This window comes from Oratosquilla oratoria, chromosome 8, assembly GCF_046742065.1.
Source record: "Oratosquilla oratoria isolate Oo_2021 chromosome 8, ASM4674206v1, whole genome shotgun sequence".
In the NCBI taxonomy this organism is placed as follows: domain Eukaryota; kingdom Metazoa; phylum Arthropoda; class Malacostraca; order Stomatopoda; family Squillidae; genus Oratosquilla; species Oratosquilla oratoria.
In genome coordinates this window covers 50,616,975-50,640,716 of record NC_134784.1, presented here as the reverse complement: position 1 = coordinate 50,640,716, position 23,742 = coordinate 50,616,975, and the positions used below count along the sequence as shown (strand labels likewise).

The 23,742-nt window shown below is 38.3% G+C and overlaps 1 protein-coding gene across 1 annotated transcript in view; it reads left to right on the top strand.

Annotated features, from left to right (window-relative positions):
* Positions 1–20,474, top strand: part of LOC143027380 (uncharacterized) — a 26,130-nt gene extending 5,656 nt beyond the window's left edge. Inside the window, exon 3 of the mRNA XM_076188663.1 lies at positions 20,186–20,474. Within this exon, the coding sequence (XP_076044778.1) occupies positions 20,186–20,353 (168 nt within the window). The 3' untranslated portion in view covers positions 20,354–20,474. The remainder of the gene's footprint in view (positions 1–20,185) is intronic.
* The last annotated feature ends 3,268 nt before the right edge of the window (positions 20,475–23,742 follow it).

Below are 23,742 nucleotides of genomic sequence, written 5' to 3'. Positions count from 1 at the left end.
TATAATAGCGCAACTATTTAGTTATAGTAGTTATATAGTTACTGTATAATAGTAGTGTCAATGTGCAAGGGATCTGTTTCCCTTCACATGGCCAATACAGGCCAAAATTTAAGAATAAAAAAAAAAAATACAGAATAAATTTATTTTATTTTATTTTATTATGATTATTCTCTTTTATAAACTTATGTATATTATTCTGTTTCATCACAGATGGTGAAGAGACAACGTTCTGCACTCACAGTTGAGAGAGCCCTTGAATTATTGTTTGATGAGGATGAAGAGGAAGATACAGCTGAAAGAGCTGATGTGATTATTGTACCACTGGATGTAGATGAACTGACTGATGAGGAGGATATAGCTGAAGATGAAATGGGTGAGATATCTGTTCAAGATGTGCCTGGTACCTTAGAAGTTCATGTGGATAGAGTGCCAATAGAAGAACATGCTGAAAATAAAGCTAAAGCCGCTACATCTTCCAGAAAAAAACGCAAATTTTGCGACTATGAACCCGTATGGATACACAAAACTCCTGAATACAGAAGGTCAAAGGGCGTTCCAAACATCACAGGGATTGTTTGCAGAAAATGAAAGATAATCTAGATACTTTATCACAAAAGGAACTGTTTGAGAAACTTATGACTCCCGGCATCTATGAGCACATTGTCAAAGAGACAGTTCGCTATGCAAGTTCATATATAAAAATGTGTGATTTTACATTCAGTGTTCATGAGTTGAAAACATTCATTGGAATATTACTATTTTCTGGATATCACAAAGTTCCTTCTGAGAGAGATTACTGGTCAAGTGAGGAAGATCTCGGGGTCCCAATCATTCAAAGGCCAATGTCAAGAAATCGTTATCAGTTTGTGAAAAGTCTTATACATTTTTGCAATAATGAAGATCCCAAGGGTTCAAAATTAGGTCTCTATTGTCACTAGCCAAAGAGTCATTTCAGCAGTTTAGCATATTTGAGGAATTCATATCTGTAGATGAAATGGTGGTGAAGTACTATGGGCGCAATTCATTGAAGCAGTTTATGAGAGGTAAACCCATCAGATTTGGGTACAAATTCTGGGCTGTATGTGGAGCCTCAGGTTACTGCTATAATTTTGACTTGTATTGTGGCAAGAGTTCTAAGAAGGATGATAATGTTCTGAACAGCTACAATGCTTATATGGGAGGTGTAGATCACCATGACTGGTTGACTGGGAAATACGCAACTTCTCTACGGGGAAAGAAGTGGTATTGGCCGCTCTTCACACGTGTATTAGACATGATGATTGTAAATGCGTGGATCATCCATAAATTCCTACATCAAGGAAAGGAACACCTTGACTTAGTAAGCTTCAAAAGAGCAGTATGTGTGCCTTATTTGAAGTTGGGAGATCAGGCAGAAAACTGGGGAGAAAAAGTAACGCACCAAGCCCATCTACGAAACTCGCTGATGTTCGGTATGACGGAAAGGACCATGTTGTTGCAAAACGGGAACAACAAAGACGGTGCCAAAGGAAACCTTGCTCCAAGAAACGAAGACCATATTGTGCTAAATGCAATGTAACACTCTGTTTAGAATGTTTTGCCCCTTGTCACAAAAAGTGAATGCAAAATGATATATTGGCTTTCATGATTCAGTTTATTTGTATTGGATTACTTTATATGTCTTTTTAGAATATCAGATTTATTTTTACAAGTTTTCAGCATTAAACACACAAAAAGAGAAGAATATGTTTTTCTTTATAGTATCCTTTGCTAACAGATTATCACTATACAAAGCTATTATATTATCCCAGTGTCCTCATTTGAGGACAGCTTCTTATAAGCTTACTGCAGGAAATAAAGCATTAAAACCACTATATATTGTCTCCCATAACCCTTCACATTACTTAGATTACAGAAAACCGTGGAAATTCCTGACCAAAAAAACTTGGGATTTAATGGGTTAATGTCAATAGCATCAAAGAAAACAAATCAATCAAAAAAATGTTGAATAGCAAACTTGTCAGAAACAACAAAATATAAATCCAAGTTAATTTGCAACACAGGTATAATGTAATGTTTAATAGATTTGCAAAACTCACTACTTTGATTAAGAACATTAAATTTCAATGAAGAATGGTTTCATCTTTTCAATGATGCTGAGATAGGCAATATGTTATGAAAATTATATACACAGCATAGTATTGTAAGGGTCTCTTGCTGAATTTAAATTTTTTGTTTCACACACATATATTTCACTTTTTCTAGGACACACTGCATAAGAATTTTCAGTGCTTCACAAAATAGAATTGTTCAGTACTTATGGGAATTGTCCTTATGTATTTGCAAGATTCCGAGTCTGACACACAGCAGGTCCAAGGTCTTTACGCCTGACCAAAGTAGTATCTCTGCTTGATACCAAGTTCCAGTAGTCACAAGTACATACATTTTATCAATAGCAAATTATCTGTAAAATATATCAAGATTAATATTCAATTCCCGTATGATATTAACATATTCCCTATACTCTTCTGGGTTTAGTGTTTCTTTAAAAATGATACACTTAGTTTCAAAGGCATTTTCATCATCAAATTGTATCCTAACCTTCATATCATCTAAATGACTTATCGATACTTCCCTAGTTTCTAAGTGTAAGATCTTGTATTTATTTCCACCTGCAGAATCAATTACCCTATATGAACCTGAGTTTATTATAGGGTAAATGTAGTTTGACCATGACTATCCTATTTTCAATTCTAGTTTATGTGATATTTTGTGTTGTTGCTTTTTTATCTCATGTGTATACTCTTGCATATGGTGAATAATTTGAAATGTATTTATCCTATTTGAGATATAATCATCTATATTATACAAAGGTTTCTGCTCTGCCATCAATATTTCATATGGAAGAGTTTTGTCTCCCTCAAAAATAATAAAACGAGGTGTTTCACCTGTTGCTATGTTAATTTGGTTGTTCAGAGTACATTTAACACAAGGAATCCAAGTATCCTAAGTTATACTATGAGGACTTATCATACTTCTAAGACATGTAATAATTTTCTTATTTAACCTCTCTACAACTCCATTTCTCTGAGGATGATTCACTAAAATGTTGACTTTGTGAATTCAAAATAATCTACATAATTCTTCCAAGATTTTATTAAATTCAGTCCCATTATCTGAAGCTAAGATTTTAGGTGTAGTGAAATTCCACATTATCTGATCATATATTACTGAAACAATTGTTTCAGCTTTCTTATTTGGAATGGGTTGTAAAATACAAAATCTTGAAAAACAATCAAAGGCAACAAATACATATTTATATCCACTCTCAGACATAGGTAACTCCAATGTATGCAAACTCTTTCCCAAGGTTCCTGTGGAATGGGATATGTTAACATAGGAGCAGGTTTTGGTGTATTTCCTTTCAACATAGCACATTTTAAACATTTTTCTATATTCATACCTGGCCAAAAGTATTTAAGTTATGCTTGTCTATAAGTTTTATGAGGAATAGACATTAGGGAATGGATGCTAAGAGAAGACTGTATGAAGGAGTGATTGTGCCAACAGCACTGTATGGTGCAGAAACATGGAACATAGGAGAAGAAGAGAGAAGGAGTTTGAATGTGTTTGAGATGAGGTGTCTGAAGTATGATGGGGGTTACTAGGCTAGATAGAGTGAGAAATGAGGTGAGGAGGAGAACAGGGGTGGAAAGGGAGCTGGGAGGTAGGGTTGATGAAAGAATATTAGGATGGTTTGGACACATGGAAAGAATGAGTGAAGAAAGACTAGTAAAAGAAGTATGGAAGGCAGATGTGGAGGGAGTGAACATGAGGGGACGTCCTAGGATGAGGTGGATGGATGGGGTGAAAAGGGCTTTGGGGAAGAGGGGAATGTCTGTTGAGGAAGGACGGGAGAGGACAGAAGACAGGGGTGAATGGAGAATGGTTGTATATGGATGATGATGTGATTGCATGAGGTGGAATGGGCGGGTGGATGTGGGGTGAGGTAGTATGTGCGAGCAAAATTTGACGCAGCCCGAAGGGATTTCTCCCCGTCCTCTCATTTTATGCAATGGGGGACGGAGAGGGGGGGTCGCCGATTTAATGAAGCGGCCTTGCAGTGGATGTGCTGTGTCTTGCGACACTGCTTCTGACCCAGGGCAGTGGACAAGGTACGGGGATGGCCCGTCATCCAGGAGGTGCTAAGATAAGAGGGAGGGTGGAGAGGTGTGGAGTGTATTCAGGGATGGAATGGGTGGAAATTATTTTATGCCTTTCCCTTTTTGGCTACCTCCCTTGTAAGGGGGAAAAAGCCTTGGTATATGTATGAATGATGATGTGAACTATAATCACTATCATGAAGTAACTTCAATATCTCTTTAACAAGAGTTTGTGGTACTATCAATTGATTTACTGGGCTCCAGAAATATCTTTCCCACTTACAATTGTTTTTCTATTGTGTGTTTATTCAATTCCCTATAATCAATAACTGGGCGCATAGTACCATCTGATTTTGGCACCAGAATCAGAGGTAAGTTCTAATAGCTTTTACTATGTTCAATAATATCCTGCGATAACATTTCAGTGATCAGTTTATCTACAATGGCTAATTTAGAATGAGGAACTCTGTAGGCAGGAATATAGATAGGTTGAGTCCCTGGTTTTAATTTGATCTGGTGTTTTAAAACAGTTGTTTTGCCAAAGGCGTCCCCCGGCAAAGGAATTGCTTTATTGTGCTTCACGAGCAAAGCAATTAAGCTTTCATCCAACTCAGGGCAACTAGTAGGTTCTAGTTGATTCTTGTATTTCTTTCCCAACTCTGTTTCTTCCTGAAGTGAACAGATTGATGAAATTGGTAATTTCACCTCCTCAGTACTCGCATTTAAAATTTTAATGGGTTTTGTACACACCTGAAAACATCCTATTTGTGTACCTTTTCTTAAAACTATGTCTTTATTCAAAGTATTAATCATTAATATTTCTACCATATTCTTATTTTACTTATAAATCCCCGAATCCAATTTCAAACCTTTTAATCTAATTGATTCTGGAATGGTTAAAATTTTAGTCTACATTGACTCTTTTCAACTGCACTTCAACTTTGTTAATTGCTCTGGAGTGTAATAATGTCGACTTTATTACGTCACCATCCACAATTTGCAAGGCTTCATTTGTAGTTGACGAATTAGTAATTTCTGGGATTTCTTGAACATCTGAGTTGGGTTCACTTTATGTGACTTTACTTTCTGTTGGTCTGGACCGCTCAGCTTTGTTATCTAAAATATAAATGTTATCTTTCCTATCTATTCCTAGGGATTCTTTGATTCCTGTCACTGGTCTTAAGTCTGGTTGATTTAGAAATGGGATCAACTGTAATTTCACTAAGATCCCTAAGTCAGCAGGACTTATGACCATGTTCTTTTTTCTCATGGTTGCAAATCCTATCAATAAATCTCCTGGAAGAAACAGATTCTTCTACAACTATCACTGAAATGTGCAAATGTTCATTTGTATACAAGATGACTTCTAGTTCAAACTTAACTATTGTTTTTAACTGATTTCCAGTTACTCCTTGCAACGAATAATGGATTGGCTCCAAGATTTTCACTCCTGGTTTCAACTGGTTTAAAACTATACTAGATTAACTACAGATTCTGTATCAATAGATTTTTGAATAGGTTTATTGAACACTCAACCAGCAATGAGAGGTCCTACAGAAGTCCTTCCAATTGTAATTGTCAGTTTATAGCTAGCTTTGATGTTGGAGTTTTCTTTCATCATTCTATCACTCTTATCCTAACACAATACTGTCTATATGTACATGTACGGGGAGTTCTGTAGCATTGGTTTATTCTGTGTCTGGGAGTTTTTCTCTTGTTTCGGGGTGCATACGAAAATTTCTACATTCATGTGTTCTATGTCCTATCCTTTGATGATACATACAGAAAGGTGGGTTTCTACAACGATTTTCATCATGACCCTCATATTTGCAATTTCTACAAATAGTTCCGTAATAACAGTCTTGTACTTTATGCCCCCAAGTATTACAATTATAATATACAATTCTAGCATCCTTTGACGAGCTTCTAACTCTATGTCCAAATTCTCTTTTTCTATAATCACTCCTAGAGTTCCTAGTTTCTTTCTGTTGTCCCACTGTCATCATATATGGATTTATGATTTTTGTTTCATTGTACCCTTGAAGACGATAATCTACCTCCCCTAAATTCATAGTTGCCTTGAGATCTTTGTAAAGCTTTTCTGCCGTTAAGTTATCTGAGTTTTTGTTAATAAGCCAAAGGTGATTAATTTTATTACTTGAGAAAATTTCATTTTGTCACTAGATCTTTCTATCCAATCTGAATCTTTCAAGATAGAATTCATGTCTTTTGACCATCTACCTAATCTTGCTAAGTATTATGTGTCTGATTCACTTGTTTTAACTTTTGATAATTCTAACCAAAGACCTGATAGGTTCCTGATCACACTTTGACATCAAATGTTTAATGATTTTTTTTTGTAATCCTACTTGTTGATATCTTTCATTTGCTGGAAGTTTATGATAAACCTAGCTCTACCCTTCTCAGGATACACATTCTCTTGTAAAATTTCTATTTTCCTTTTTTCATCTGTTATATTTTTGTTTACAATTAAGTTATCTACTAGACTAAGGAATCTATTAACCCCTAAGGTGTTTTCATCAACTGTGAATTTGGGAATATTAATATTTGAGGTATAAACCTCGTGTCTCAATACGTTAGTGTTATTCATACCTTCAGTGTTTCTAAAGTCGATTTGACTTGACTGCCTCCACGTAGTCTTCCTTACGTGCGTCAACCTCGTCGTCTCTCGTCAGACCTTGTTCACTGTTACTTGTAGTGGCTCATCCCCTGCCTTGTAGATCACCTTGTAGATCGCCTTGTAGATCGCTGTACCTCGTTCACTCGTAGTATTGATGACCCCTCGTTCCTCGTCTTGTCGTCCTTTGGATTTAACATACGCGTTGGTTGTGGTTTTGTGCACTGTAGATTGGTGTACCCGTTCACTTTTGCACTCAGTCTTGTCACGCACCAGTCTTGTAATTACTTCGGAGGAGGTTCGTCCCTCGCTGTCACCACTTTTAGCTCTGTTACCACCATCACTTTCAGTTCCCTTCTCTCCTTAATTACTGGTTTTAATTCTGTTAACTGTTCCTTCTATGATATTTTATTTTTTCCTTCACTTTCAACTTTCCTTCACTTTCTTTTCATCATTGTAATAATGTAAGTCACTCATCTGTAGGCCCCATGCCTACTTTTTCAATTACCACTTAATATAAGCTGCTCGTAGGATACTTAAAACAAATTAATTGTTTTCTTCAGTTTCTTCACTACTTCTACAACTTATTTTGATTAAGTACACAAGAGGACTCCCACCTGGGATCCCCAATCCACTCACGAAGCCAAGTCTGCTCCGACGTCACTACTTAATTCATCCAATAACTTTGACCGTTACAAATAAGTGCTTCCCCTTAAGGGCGTGACTTTTCTTCCGTGTACTAATAATTTTTTTCCTCCTCCACCCTTTTCTCCAATCAGAAAGACTATTACACTGTCTCAAACAATACTGCTTACGCAAGCAATTTTGATCACGAAGTGGAGTGCCTTAGTGTTGACATTTCGTCACATCAGCGCCAATATCAATACCCTAACTGGTGTTTACAAACTTTAAACGGTGAGCGAGATTTTGCAACTCTGCAACTCCGTCGCAGTTATTGTTTTCAAAACTCGTAAAAAATGAATTTCTTGCCACCTATCCCTCTACCTACTTGTCTACTACTTTCATCTACCAACCTCTTACAACTTACTGTCTATAAGTTTCTCTTCTCCTGTGGTTATCTTACACACACACACACCCAAACACACACACACACATACACACACACACACATACACACACACACACACACACACACACACACACACACACACACACACGCATATATATATATATATATATATATTGCATATATATGTACGAAAAAAGCTGGAGCCCGGTGTTTCCTACGTTTACACACACACACACACACACACACACACACACACACACACACACCCACACACACACACACACACACACACACACACACACATATATATATATATATATATATATATGTATGTGTGTGTGTATAAGTATATATATGTAAATATATATGTATATATATATACGGCGCTAGGAATATTGCCACTGGGAAAATTGCCACTGGGTAAATTGCCACCGGGAATATTGCCACTGGGAAAATTGCCCACGTAGGAATATTGCTACCCGGAATATTGCCATTATGATTTTTTATATTTACTTATATTCGAGACTTTTACTATCAGTTTATCACTCAAGATTTTTAACCCTTTTTATTTTAGTTTTAAAAACTGTTTACCTATTAATATTGCTAGATAATCAATTTCTTTAATAAAAGTGACTTGAAAAAATATAGAGGAAAAAGAAAAAACAAATAAAAACACGATTTTATTACAAGTATTTTAAACATTTAGATCATAAAGAATACATAAGAGAGAACAAAATTGGTTTATTATTAAAAAACATGCATGTTATAAGCAATGGAACGTAGATACTTCCTTTTATCATGATAGGTAATGTAGTTTAGGACAATATTCTTTATTCTGGCATTAACATCTTTGTACTTTTTCTTATCTGGAAGTGAATCACCTCGCTCTAAATGAATTCGCTTAAATGTTGCTAAGCGTTCCTCACCTTTGGGTCAATTAGTCTCCAGGTGTTGGGGTGGGCGTTACTTACTGATTTATTGAGCACATCATGACACGCCTCCACGTTGCTATTTGTACGTGGTAAAGAATTTACTCCGCGGCTGTAGACGTTCGAAACAGATCAGAAACGTGGGTGTAGCTCTTCGTCTGTTATTCCGTGTTCGTCTCTCAATAGGCAAGAAATTCCTGTGGTATCGCATCATCGTCCGATAGTTCTTCGAAAACCCAAATAACATCTTGCATGGCTTGGCACAAAAGCAAGGGCTGAAAAATGTTGCATTCTAAAAGAAAATTCGTTGTTGTTGTGGTATTCTTGTTTAAAACCCAGCTCAACTATTTTTCTATACAGTGATTGTGATAAATGGAAGAAACACCCATTAAGGGAAACATTAGGGAAAACAGCCATTATTCCATTGAAACAGGCCCTTTCAAAATCAATTGTTATATTTTCGGGCTCTTCACTACTTAAAAGCTCACTCACCTTTTCAAAAAGTCTTCTATATGTTAGTTCTGTCTTGTTAGGTAAAAGAGCAAAGACACGCGGGATGCTCAATTTACCTTGCTGCACATGAATGGTTAACAATTGATAATAAAATTCCGGAGCAACTTTAAATGTACCGTCAATTGCCCAGTTCTTAAAGTATTTCAAATCTTGTAGCCCAGCATCAGATGCAAATATCAATATGCGATCCTGATCATCAATACCTGAATCATATTGAAGGAAAGTTTTTCCGCCATCTATGATTGTAAATTCTAGTGGTATTGCATACCCTGTCCTTCCACTTGGTACGGAAGGAAAATTTGAGAGGTTTTGTCTCCACTAACCGATATTTCTACTTATGTTACTTGTGTATTGGGCATTTGAGATACAACAGCTTCATCGAGAGACGCTGTAGCTTGAGATACCAGGACACGACTTGCTTGGTGAGACGTTTTCACGTTTTCTTTTAAAGTTTCATGTGCAACTTTAGCATCTACTTGATCTTTCGTTGATGAGTGCGTGTGTTCGTTTACATGTTTCAAAACTTCAAAGTCTTCGTCCGACGTTTTGTATGCAGTCTAGCCTCTGCAGGTGTCTCTTTTTCCGTTGGCTACACACCCAGTATATGACTGTACTGTCCTTGTTTGTCCCATGTTTATGATACATAAATTGTTGCTCATCAACGAGCATATTATTTCCACTTTCACTCTTAATGATCGACACCATTATGGGCTGAAGTTTAGCGGAAATACTAAATTGTTAGTTGAATATTTGAACGTTGTCAACTCGTTTAACCTATACAAAAAGTCAGTTGTTACCTAAATTGGTAATTAGCAATTTCCTAAATAACAATTGTTGGAAAAACTATCTAACAACTTTAAGAGGTAAACAGTTTTCAAAACCGTAATAAAAAGGGAAATCTTGAGTGACACACAGATAATAAAAGTTTGGGACATAAGTAAATAAGGTTGTAGCGTCTCAGTTATATTTCATAGTGACAATATTCCGGGTAGCAATATTCCTACGTGGGCAATTTTCCCAGTGGCAATATTCCCGGTGGCAATTTACCCAGTGGCAATTGTCCGCGCACGATATATACACATACATACATATACATACATACATATACCAAGGCTTTCTCCCCCTTTCAAGGGTGGTAGCCAAAAAGGGAAAGGCACAAAAACACTCCCACCCATTTCATCCCCAAATACACTCCACACCCCTCCCACCCTCCCTCTCATCCGAGCACCTCCCGGATGACGGGCCACCCCTGCACCCTGCCCACCGCCCCGGGTCAGAAGCAGTGCCGCAAGACACAGCACATCCACAGCAAGGCCGCTTCATTTAATCGGCGACCCCCCCTCTCCGTCCCCCCTTGCATATAAGGAAAGGACGGGGAGAAATCCCTTCGGGCTGCGTCAAAATTTACTCACACATACTACCCCACCGCCCGTTCCTCTGTCTTCCGTCCTCCGTCTTTTCCCCCCTTACACGGGGGGTGCCCAAAAAGAAAAAGGCATAGAAACCACTTCCACCCATTCCATTCCCTACATATTCCACTCCCCTCCACCTTCTTCCCTCCCTTTTATCTTGGCACCTCCTGGATGACGGGTCATCCCTGCATCCTGTCCACTGCCCTGGGTCAGAAGCAACGTCGCAAGACACAGCACATCCAAAGCAAGGCCGCTTCATAAATTCGGCGCCCCCCCCCCCTCTCCGTTCCCCCATGCAGGAAAGGAGAAGACGGGGAGAAATCCCTTCGGGCTGCGTCAAATTTTTTCTCATACATACTTCCTCACCCCCCCCTCCCCCACCCACTCCCCCTAATGAATCACAGCATCATCCATACACAACCCTTCTCCATTCACCCCTATCTTCTGTCCTCTCCCGTCCCTCGTCAACAGACATTCCTCTCTTTTATAATACCCCTTCCACCCCATTCATCCATGTCATCCGAGGACGCCCCCTCATATTCACTCCTACCTCTGCCTTCCACACCTCTTTTACTAATCTTTCTTCACTCATTCTTTCCATGTGTCCAAACCATCCTAATACTCTTTCATCAACCCTATCTCCCAGTTACCTTTCCACCCCTGTTCTCCTTCTCACCTCATTTCTCACTCTAGCCTAGTAAACCCTATCATACTTCTCAGACATTTCATCTCAAACACATTGAAACTCCTTCACTCTTCCTCTTTTATGTTCCATGTTTCTGCTCCATACAGTGCTGTTGGCACAGTCACTCCTTTATATAATCTCTTAGCATCCATTCCCAGATGTCTATTTCTCATTACACTTTTTAAACCCCCAAGGCATTTACTCGCTTCTCTCAATCGACATCTTACCTCCACCCCCACCCCTACCTTTCCTGCCACATTCACGCCCAAGTATCTAAAACTATCCACTTCCTCCAGTCTCTCATCCTTAATGCTCACTTCCAGCCTGCTGTCACTCTCTCCCCTTGTACATCTCATCATCTTACTTTTGCCCACATATATCTTCAGCTTCCTTCTTTCACACACCTTTTCAATCTCTGTCACTAACTTCCTCAATCCCTCCTCTGATCCTGCTACAAGCGCAGTGTCGTCAGCAAATAACAACTGGCTTATCTCCCACTTTTCTCCATTTTCTTTAACCATCTCCAACCCCTGACCCACTACCCTTGCATTCACCTCTCGCACCACTCCATCTATGTATAGATTGAGCAGCCAGGGCGACATAACACATCCCTGACGAAGTCCCATTTTTACCTCAAACCATTCACTCTCTCCATTTCTAATCCTAACACAAGCTCTACTACTCTTGTAAAAACTCTTGACTGCTCTTAAAGCTTTTCTCCTATCCCGTATATCTGCAGTACCTCCCACAGTGCCATCCTGTCTACCCTGTCGTAAGCTTTTTCCAGATCCATAAAAGCCCAAAAAACATCCTTGCCTTTTCCTATACCTTTCTCATATATCTGTCTTACCACAAAAATCTGATCTACACAACCCCCACCTGTCCTAAAACCATACTGTTCCTCACCAATTACTCCCTCTGTTCCTCTCCTAATCCTCTCAATCAAGACCCTCCCATAAGTCTTCCCAACTACACTTAAGAAGCTTATCCCTCTGTAACTACTACAATCACATTTGTCCCCCTTTCCCTTATAAAGCGGAACTATACAGGCACTCCAGTCGTCTGGCACTTTAACATCTCTTAAACAAACATTAAATAACCTCACCAGCCAGTTCACCATAACTACCTCCTTTCTTCAGACATTCTGCATGGCATCCACCCAACTCAGGTGCCTTAACTACTCTCATCATCTTAACAGCTGCTTTCACTTCATCTTTCCCCATTTCTCCTCCATTTTCCTCACTCATCACTCTCATTTTCGTAGCGCTTCCCACTGCAACTACCTTTCCCTCCCTATCCTTCATATTTAGCAACTCTGCCCACCTTCCTCTCACTGCCTTCTCTTCCATTATCATCTCTCCATCTGCACCTTTCACCTTTTCTTCTCTACTTGATTCGCCTCCTCTTCCTCTTTTAATTTCTATCCAAAACATATTTTTATTACTTTCAAAATTTTCTGCCATACTCTTAACCCATTTTACATCTGCTCTCCTCTTTGTTTCCTTTAGCTTATGATTAACTTCCCTTCTCTTTACTTTGTACCTGTCATACGATTCCCTCTTCCTAATTTGTAGCCAATCTATGAATGCCTGCTTCTTCTCTTCTACACCCTTATTTGCTTCCTCATCCCACCATTCACTACCCCTCCTTCTATTTCCTCCCACCCTCCTTGTTCCACACACCATCTTTGCACAACTTATGACTCCCTCCTTGAACCATCCCCATTCTTCCTCCACTCTTAGTTCTACTCTATCCTTCTTATACTCATTCTCCTTTTCTTTTTCATTTAAGTAGCTCACTCTAAGTACCTCCCTACCTTCTGCCTTTTTCCTCTTTCTCCATCTATCCTCTACTCTCAATTTACCTTCCACCAGAAAATGATCTGGTATTCCCCCACTCTCTCCCCTTATAACATGTACATCCTTAACTCTTCCTACCATACTCGTGGTCACCACTATATAGTCCATTAACGCTCTCTCTGCCACCCTTCCATCCACCACCCTCTCCAGTGTGTACTTGTGCTTGACTTTCTTCCTAAACACTATATTTGCTATCATCAACTCTCTCTCAAGACATATCACCATCAATTCTTCACTACGACCCTTACCTGGAACTCCATACTTCCCAATCACTCCGTCTATATATATATATATACATATATATATATATATATATAATATATATATTATATATATATATATATTGAAATATGTAAGTATATATATATGTATATATATATTTATATATATATATATATATATGTATATACCTTATATATGTGTGTACGTATATGTGTATGTGTGTGTATGTATACATATATACATGTATATATATATATATATATATATATATATAATATATATATATATATCCCACGTGAAAAACACAGATGGAGCAAAAAAGACTGGAGACAGGGATTTTATATATTTCGATTGGAAACTACAATCCTCTTCAATAGATACAAAATATATAGAAGTGAGTGTATCTTAAGTAGCATCCTTAACAAGAATAAGGGAACATTGGGAGGGGCCCCTACTCTCGACTTATTCAGTATGTGGGGTCAGTAGGCAAATGTCTTTTGACTAAACTGGTGATGAAAAGTCCTGAAATTATGTCCGGGGACCATTGCCCCTTAGAAGTATTCATATTTGGTTGATATTCAATAATAGTTTATCCAACCATTTTTCTCCTGAACTCACATTTAGAACTATAAATGAGCTCAGCTTTGTCCCAATCTAAACAATGGTTAAATTGTTTAACATGTTGGAACACCGCTAAGCTTTCTTGTTCATACTTAATAGACCGTTTGTGTTCAATTGTGCTAGTATCCAAATCCCTCCCTTGTCTGCCCAATATAAACTAGGTCACAGCCTTTATATGTTATCGAATAAACAATTTGACTATGTTCTTATAAACTTTGGTGGACATTTACCACTTTTTTTTTTTTTTTATCAATGTTCACCAAAGGTTAAAAGAACATAGTAAAAGTGTTTATTCGATAATATGACTATGTTCTTTTTTCAACCTTTGGTGGACATTTACCACTTTTTTCTATTAATGTTGGAGGATAGTAGGAAAGCTGTTAAGAATAGTCAAGAGTTTTTACGAGAGTAGTAGAGCTTGTGTTCGGATTAGAAATGGAGAAAGTGAGTGGTTTGAGGTAAAGGTGGGACTTCGTCAGGGATGTGTTATGTCACCCTGTCTATTCAATTTGTATATGGATGAAGTGGTGCGAGAGGTGAATGCAAGGGTAGTCGGTCAGGCATTGGAGATGGTTAAAGAAAATGGAAAAAAGTGGAAGATAAGCCAGTTGTTGTTTGCTGATGACAATATGCTTGTAGCAGGATCAGAGGAGGGATTGAGGAAGTTAGTGACAGAGTTTGGGAAGGTGTGTGAAATAAGAAGTTGAAGATAAATGTGGGTAAAAGTAAGATGATGAGATGTACAAGAGAGGAAAGCGGCAGCAGATTGGAAGTAAGTATTAAGGGAGACAGACGGGAGGAAGTGGATAGTTTTAGATATTTGGGTGCGAATGTGGCAGAAAAGGGAGGAGTGGAAGTGGAGGTAGAATGTAAAGTGAGAGAAGCGAGTAAATGCCTTGGGGGATTAAAAAGTGTAATGAGAAATAGACATTTGGGAATTGATGCTAAGAGGAGATTGTATGAAGGAGTGATGTGCCAACAGCACTGTACGGGGCAGAAACATGGAACATAAAAGAGGAAGAGAGGAGGAGTTTGAATGTGTTTGAGATGAAATGCCTGAGGAGTGTGATAGGGGTTACTAAGCTAGATAGTGAGAAATGAGGAGGTGAGGAGGAGAACAGGGGTGGAAAGGGAGTTGGGAGATAGGGTTGATGAAAGAGTATTGGGATGGTCCTAAAATTAACACAAACTGTATAAGGCCAGTGTATTACCGTATCACTATTAACTCAATAAAAGTATTATCACTATAATTTACACTCAAACATGAGCGCGCGCACACACACACACACACACACACACACACACACACACACACACACACACACACACACACACACACACACACACACACACACACACACACACACACACACACTTGCACACGCACACGCACGCGCACGCACACACACACACACACACGTAAACACACACACACGTACACACACACAACCTTGTGGCGCGGTGGTTAGAGTTCTCGTCTTCCACTACTGTGGTCCGAGATCGAATCCTGCCGAAGGCTGAATTAATTTCGGTATCACTACACTTTGGGTTGTTACTCCAACACTCGTGAGGGAGTTGGGTGTGTGTGCGCGTGTAAGGTCACAGATTTACCCATAGATCGGTGTTACGAGCTCTGAGCTCTCATCCGGGAGGTTAAGAACTGTCAATCACGAGTTCAACACGTGATCCAAGACCATGGTGAATCACACGCACATACACACATATATACATACACACAAACACGCACGCACGCACGCACGCACGCAAACACTTGCAAGCACACTGTAATAGAATCGTACTTTTTCTTTTATTTATAGAGTTGAAGCAATTTTGATTGGTTAACACAAGACTTTGATTCATCTGAGAGCAGCCTAAATTTCGGAGAGATGTTACTATTGAGAATAGTGAAATACTTTAATTTTCTTCCGAGAAATCTCAAACGATTTATTTACTTATTTATTTATTCATTTTTCTTTTTACTTGAATTATGGACACTGGACTATCAGGGTTCAAGAGAAGTCAAGTTCTTTTCATTTCGTGGTCACTTCCTATTTTAGAAAATTGTAATATATTTTTTCTAACCAAAGTCAATGAAATTCACCATCTTTGTTAAAGGTTTATTTGCAATTATCCTTAGTTGTTCGTTAAAGCCTAACCACCTTATTTCATTGGTAGAAACAAATACAGCATTCCCATAACCATAAAGAAACAGGGTCTCATTACTCCTAAGTAGACTAAAGCTCTTTAGCGGCGACCCTTAAATACCACATGCTTGACGTTTCTTTTCTGCCGCGTAACACGATTCCTCCTTCACTCTGTGCATCCCACACATTTAGTACGGGCAACGACGTAGGTCCTGTCACACAGGCATGGTGACAAGCTGCATCTCCGATGACAAACCAGCTGCCAAAAATGGGTAACGTGACTCCAGTGCTGACAACCCCCCGACGCCATTATCATGTTGACGTGCAGTCACTAAGAGTGGGTCGCTCTGGTTAGTTACAACAGATGAGCTCAATGTGGCATACGTCGTTAACTTGGTTCAGGGTAACGTCGAATGCTTATGTTAAGTTTTAGGTTGGAATACAGACTGACAAGATCGATCGAGGCCCTTTTCAACCCGGTGGTCATTAACTAAATAAAATTTTCTGACTCTACAACCCCCTCCCCCCTCACCACCCAAAACAACAACAACAACAACAACAACAACAACAACAACAACAACAACAACAACAACAACAACAACAACAACAACAACAACAACAACAACAACAACAACAACAACAACAACAGTATTAGAAATAATCTGCAATGGATAATGTAATTGGTGGACTTGATGTTTTATATATATATATATATATATATTTATATATATACTTGCAAAGAAATCACAAAACACACGTGACAACTATTTTTGCAGAAACCACCGGGAAAAAAAAAAAAAAACAGATACCGAACGTTTTCGTCTATTAAGACATTTTCAAAGGTACAGAAAAGCAATACAGAAAAAACAATATATACATAAGAAGACAGAGGATATTCGGAAAGGTCCCATGTTTCAAATTATCACATACGATTTTGTCAATAATAAAATTTCATTATTGACAAGATTGTGTGTGATAATTTGTGACATGGGACTTTTCCGAATATCCTCTGTCTTCTTATGTATATATATATATATATATATATATATATATATATATATATATATATATATATATATATTACTGTATTGCTTTTCTGTACCTTTGAATATGTCTTAATAGATGAAATCGAATTCGGTATCTGTGTTTTCAATTTCCCGGTGATTTCTGAAAAAAAAGAAAAAAAGAATATATATATATATATATATATATATATATATATATATATATATATATATATATATATATATATATATATATAAAGGCTTAGGCACCCAAACTTACACTCTAGAAAAACACAGTGCGGGGTTATCTAACAGAGGTGTTCAAGTGCATCAAATACTTTAACAAGGGTGACACATATAAGGTCATCATATTAAAACGACAGAGCAGGACTCATAGTAATGGATATAAATAGGACAATTTTAGATTTAAGAAAGAAATAGGCAAGAACTAAGTTACTAATACGGTGGTCAATGAATGGAATAGACTTATTAACCAAGTAGTGAGCGCTAAATATATATATAGTTTTCAATTTGTAATGTCACTATAATTTCTTGTTCCTGATGGTTTTATTCACTAAAAGGTCGGTGTAAAACGGTGTTTTATTCAATAGATACTCTCGTGCACCAGTTCTGCTGCTGAGATATATGAGACCCCCTGGCATTGAGAACAACAAAAAATAATAAAACAAATTGTCGCACTGGAGTGGATAACGTTTCAGATGATCCTGAGAATATCTGTGTAGGTGTGTGAATAGAAGCCAGTCGGGGTCGTTGTCGCTTTTCAACAACACAACTTCACAACGCCTTTAGATATTTTCTTCTGGATAACACCAGGCAATTTTGTTTACCTTGGAACATGATTTCAAGGGGCTATGGATGGAAAAGTTGCTGCCACTGAGTAAAATTTCATCATATGTATTAACTCTCTGCGGTCATTGACATGCATTTCGGGTTTTATTTTGATTGATGCAAGAATAAAAAACTGAAAGGGTGTCTTTTTAGTGAAAATGTTGAAACAGATTAGTTTAAAGCCTTTGTCACCATGGTGAATTTCTAAAGGCACCAGAGCAGGACTTATAACAATGAGCTTAAATTGGTAAATATTGATAAGGAACAGTCAAGAACTGGTTTACCAATAGAGGGGTGAACGAGTGGAATAGACTGAATAACCGAGGGCTGAAACAATTGGTTGTTTTAAGATAACTATGGATTAGGGTGACAGGTGGTAAGGGACATGGAGCTGACTAGTATAGACCTAATGGTCTCCTCCATTATTATGTTCATATGTTATCTTATTTGGTACGGAATTTAGCCTCACTCATGATAGTTGACTTTACTCAGATGTACTAGAAGAATACCATGTGCCTGAGAAATTGTATTTGTAATTTTCATTTGCATTTCAATGATCAAAATAATATTATAACACAAAAGATGAATGAATAAACTTCTTTATAACCCCTAAAATAATAATGATGATGATGACGACGAGGACGACGACGACGACAACGACGACGACTACGACAACGACGACGACGACCGACCGACCGACCGACGGTGACCGACGACGACGACGTAGACGTAGACGTAGACGTAGACGTAGACGACATTCTCGTAAGTTCAAAACATCTATGAGGCATTCGTTTTGGAAATACCAAAGTAGCTCCCAACACCAGCATATCCTGTTCTGTCAGTGGATAACGCGATGTCACACTCAGCATAAATATCTTTTAGTTGGTATCTCTTCACCATCCATATGAAGTCATGACATCCAATTAAGTGCGAGGCCAGTCACCAATCATTAGAACATAACATAAGAATGAAGAAGACTGCAAAAGATCCTAAAGCTTACAATAGGCATTTCCATGTCCAAGATGATTTAGATTAACTACAGCAATGTTCTGAAAAGTGGCTAATGATATTCGACACAGGTAAATGTGAGGTTATGCACATATCTCTCTATTTATATATTGAGAGCCTTTTCCCCTTTATAAGGGAGGTAGCCAAGTCAGAGGCACGTTGCTATTCCCACCCATTTTAATTCCCTCCACCACCCCCTTTACCCCTTCCATCTCAGCTCCTCATGAATGACTGGCGATCCCTACATCTGCTAATTGCTCTGGGTCAAACACAATACAGCAAGACACAGTACATCCACAGCGAGGTCGCTTCACTTAATCGGTGACCCCCCCCCTTTCCGTCCCCTCATGCAGAAAAAGAGAAGACGAGGAGAAATCCCTTCGTACTGCGTTAAAATATTATTTACACATAAGTACCCTAGCCCCATTCTCCATCCCTCCCTTGCATAACAGTATCATCCTTGTACATTCTCTCTTCATCCTTATCTTCTACCTTCTCCCTTCCTTGCTCAGCAGACATTCCCCTCTTGCTCAGTGCCCCCTTCACTCCATCCACCTCATCCTTGGTTCGCTCCCTTCTTCTCCACTCTCCACACCTCTTTTAGTAATGTTTCATCATTCATTCTTTCCATGTGTCCAAACCATCCCAATAATCTTTAATCAGCCATATCTGCCATCTCCTTTTCCACTCCCGCTCTCCTCTTCACCTCCTCGTTTCTCACTCTATCCAACCTAGTAACATCTAACATACTTCTCAGATATTTCATCTCAAACACATTTAAACTTTTCTTCTCTGCTCTCTTAAATTCCATGTCTCTGCTCCATACAATGACGTCGGCACAATCACCCAATTATACAATCTACTCCTTGCATCTATTCCCAGTTGCCTATTTCTCATAACACTCTTTAATCCCCCAAGGTATTTATTTGCTTCTCTCAGTCTCCAGTTTACCTCCACCTCTACTCCTCCCTTTCCTGCGATATGTGACCCCAAATACCTAAACCTATTCACTTCCTCCAGCCTGTCTCCTTTTAGATTTGCTTCCAACTCACTGACACCCTCTACCCTTGTATATCTCATCATCTTACTTTTACCCACATTTACCTTGACTTTGGATGTTGCATTACAGATGATTACACATTCATCACCGACCTCTTCAATCATCAAGAACACTTCGGCAGTGGCAGAAAGTGCAATAAATGTAGTATCTCCACAGCTGCAGGTACAAGTTGGTTTTGCTATCATGCAGAGTGCATATCAAATATTTAAGGGCTCCAAAGAAAAACATAATTTCTGATAATGCCAAAAAAACTTACCAAGTAATAATGGTACTCTGTATTCAAACTTTTGAGTTTTCAAAGTCTTTGAGCATTTTGTAATCTTTAGAATGTTGCCTAGTACTACATCCATGTATTCAGTTAAGGTAAAATTAGTTAATAAACTTGTATTTTTATTTCCTTGTCCCTTGTAATAATAGTTGAAATTTGGGTTCACAGAACCTCTTATCTCCACCCTCCTACATGTCTAAAGGATGTAAAGAAATGCAGTTTTCCATATAGATGCATAGATACCTGGAATAGTTTAGAAGGTGATATAACTCAAGCTGGAACGATCCACGAGTTCAAATGTAGATATGATAATTGAAAATCAAAGATATAGATTAAGTTTGATGTGTACACGAACTTCAAACTAGGTAAGATAAATTGGATAGTAGGAGATGGGACCTAATAAGCGTTGCTCTTTCCTGTATACTACATTTAAGTAAGTACCCACGTCAAGAGTTTTAAGAGAGTAGTAGAACCTGTGTTAGAACTGGAATTAAAGAAAGCGAGTGCTTTGAGGCAAGTGTGGGGTTGCGTCAAGGATGTCATGTCGCCATGGCTGTTCATTATATACATGGATGGGGGTGGTGTGGGAGGTAAATGGGCAGGGGACTTGAGAAGATTAAAGAGAAATGAGTCATTGCTTGCGATAATATTTAGGTAGGTTGTTTCAGCACTTGGTAAATTGCTTGACACACCTCAGGAATAATGCTGTAGACCAGGCTCCAACTGACTCGAAATAGCATTTCGATTAAAAAAAGTTAACAACAGAACATTGATTAACATACACTCGCTGGTGACATAACAAACCTTAGAAAATAATTATCATTAGACCGGAAAAAAAAAAAATGGATATCATCCTTGCCTCTGGGATGAGTTTTTTTTTTTTTCATTTGTTGGAACATGTACAAGAAACATACAAAAGCAACAAATAGAACTTTGACAAATGATCGCCTGCATGATTCCTACAGTGGCTCGTTGTCAAACTTTCCGTCAGAGAATTCTGCATAAAGTTAAGAAAGGGACGTGTCGATGGCAATGCTCATTCCATACCAGGGGCATAAGAGGGCATGCTAGTTACAATAAAAATATAAAAAATATCGTAAACCAAACATTCCAGCACTTTCACCAAGTCAGCCAATCATGCACTGCACCGAATAGTACTGAGGTGCACTCGGATACGTTCGGAAGGCTCGAAATTCGATAAGCTCAAATTTTGAAATGAGGAGGTCTGAACTGCTCGCGTTTTTTTTCTCGTTTATTATTTTTTTTTTTTTGGGGGGGTGGCGTTTCTGAGAGAAAAAAAAAAATCGAGTCGAGCCGTTTTCCTCGGTCAGATGGGGACGATAATTTTTTATGTGGCCTTACTTTATGTAAATCACATTAATGTACATTATGACAGAGGCTTAAACTGATGACCACTACAAATAAGGCAAATACAGTTGCTGAATATGCCAAATGATTTGAACCATGAAACAGGGTAGATACAAATATCAGAGTCTACTAATAAATGCTTATGTACCAAGACCTTTAGTGAGTCAAGTGTCCAACGAATGTACAATTAAATTTAGAGTACTTTTTTTTTGGGGGGGGGGGATATACCTTCTTGGATACAAAATTGCTCCTTTCTGATGTATTCTAGTTTGAATCACATCAAATCTGATAATGCTTGTGTTATGGTATTTTTTTACTCTTTCATCAGTCTTAACATGTCTTTTCTTATCCTTATCAGATACAGCTTCTCATTCTTAGTATTCTAAACCATAATTTATTTATATGTTATCTGTCTTTTGGGGGGAAGCAAGGTTTGGTTAGGTTAGGTTAGGTTTGGTTAGATTAAGTTAGTTTGGTTAAGTTAGGTTAGGTTAGGTTAGGTTAGGTGGTGGTACCTGGCTCACCATATCCCTCTTTGGGAGGAAGCAAGGTTAGATGGTTGGGTTAGATTAGCATTGTTAGGTTTAGTTTCGTTAGATTGGGTTAGGTGGTGGTACGTGGCTCTCCATGTTGGTCACATGTGGTGTTTGTAAGCACTAGCAAGTACGAGACTGGCGGGAAAGTACGCTGCCGAACGCAGGGATAAACTCTAGTATCGTGTGAACAACGAGTCCAGCAAAGAGGAAAATAGCTGCCGATAAAACGAGAACTTGGTGCTGCAATACTGCTCGTGTGAATTCCACTTAACAGGAAGATGATCCTCCTGGCGTCCATCCTACAAGACCACCATGTAAAGAAATGCAGAGTAGGAGAAAGTTGTAAGTGTTAATCAATCGCTATGAATATATTTTTATTAATTTAGAAATAGAATGCATAGAAGAAATAACAAAAAAGAAGTTTAATCGTTGTGATTAGGTGATGGGTGGGGTGTTGATGGTTTCTTGTCGTGCCAGAGTGGCATGGAAGCGTCTCGAAAGACTAGCACACAATTGTGCGGCCATGTGACAGAAAGCCTATTAGCATGGGAATGGACGAGTACGTGGCTTTGGAGCGTGTGATCGTACTAACGTATAGGCACGCTACTGTGTTGACATAAGGCTCCTGTGTCTTACAGGATTATGAGAACGAGGTTTGCTGTAGGAAGAGTACGTAGAGGTGTGAATGTAGAAATGGTCGAGTAGTTAAGCAAACTGGTTTGGGAACACGGATGTCGATATGCGGGTTTGAACAAGCCGAACCTGAAAACAGGCACTAATGATTTAAAGTATGCATAACGTAATGTAGGTGAAATCAGTCAACGAGTAGAAGTCTACTGATACTTAGGCGAATTTTTGTGAGAAGTCACGTGGTTATCCCCTCTATTTGATTAATTAGTATTTGTTTGATTTTGTCATTCATTAGGTCGTCTGTTTATGTCGTGTCTAGATATTTCCTCATCTTTCTGTCGGTTTCTCATATGATTAACTCTGCTTCGGTCCAGACCAAAAGGGGGTTGGCGTTATCCCAGGGTACTGCCCTTACTTTTCTTATTTATGGAGTTCTGTTGCCACCCTCCTTCAAGCATATTTAAAATGCTTGAAGGAGGGTGCCTTTGTCCCAATTTTACTATATTGTTTTGCATTTTGTATACATCATTCACAATTTCCAGTTCTAGATCATAACATCTCTTGAAAAGGAATCTTTTTAGATTATTTTTAATTGTTCATTTTCTGTGGTACCTGAAATCAAATGGCATTACATTAAGTATTATTGATGCACAATTTTCAAATATCTATCCACTATCATTTCATTGGACTGTGATTCAAACATTTATTGTTTATTTGGTGAATTTCTCACTTTAACGTTTGTGATGGATTCAAATTAATTCAGTCTACTTTTGAAACACCTTTCTCAGATTCTGATTTTTGCTTTATTGACTGTCAGTGAAGAG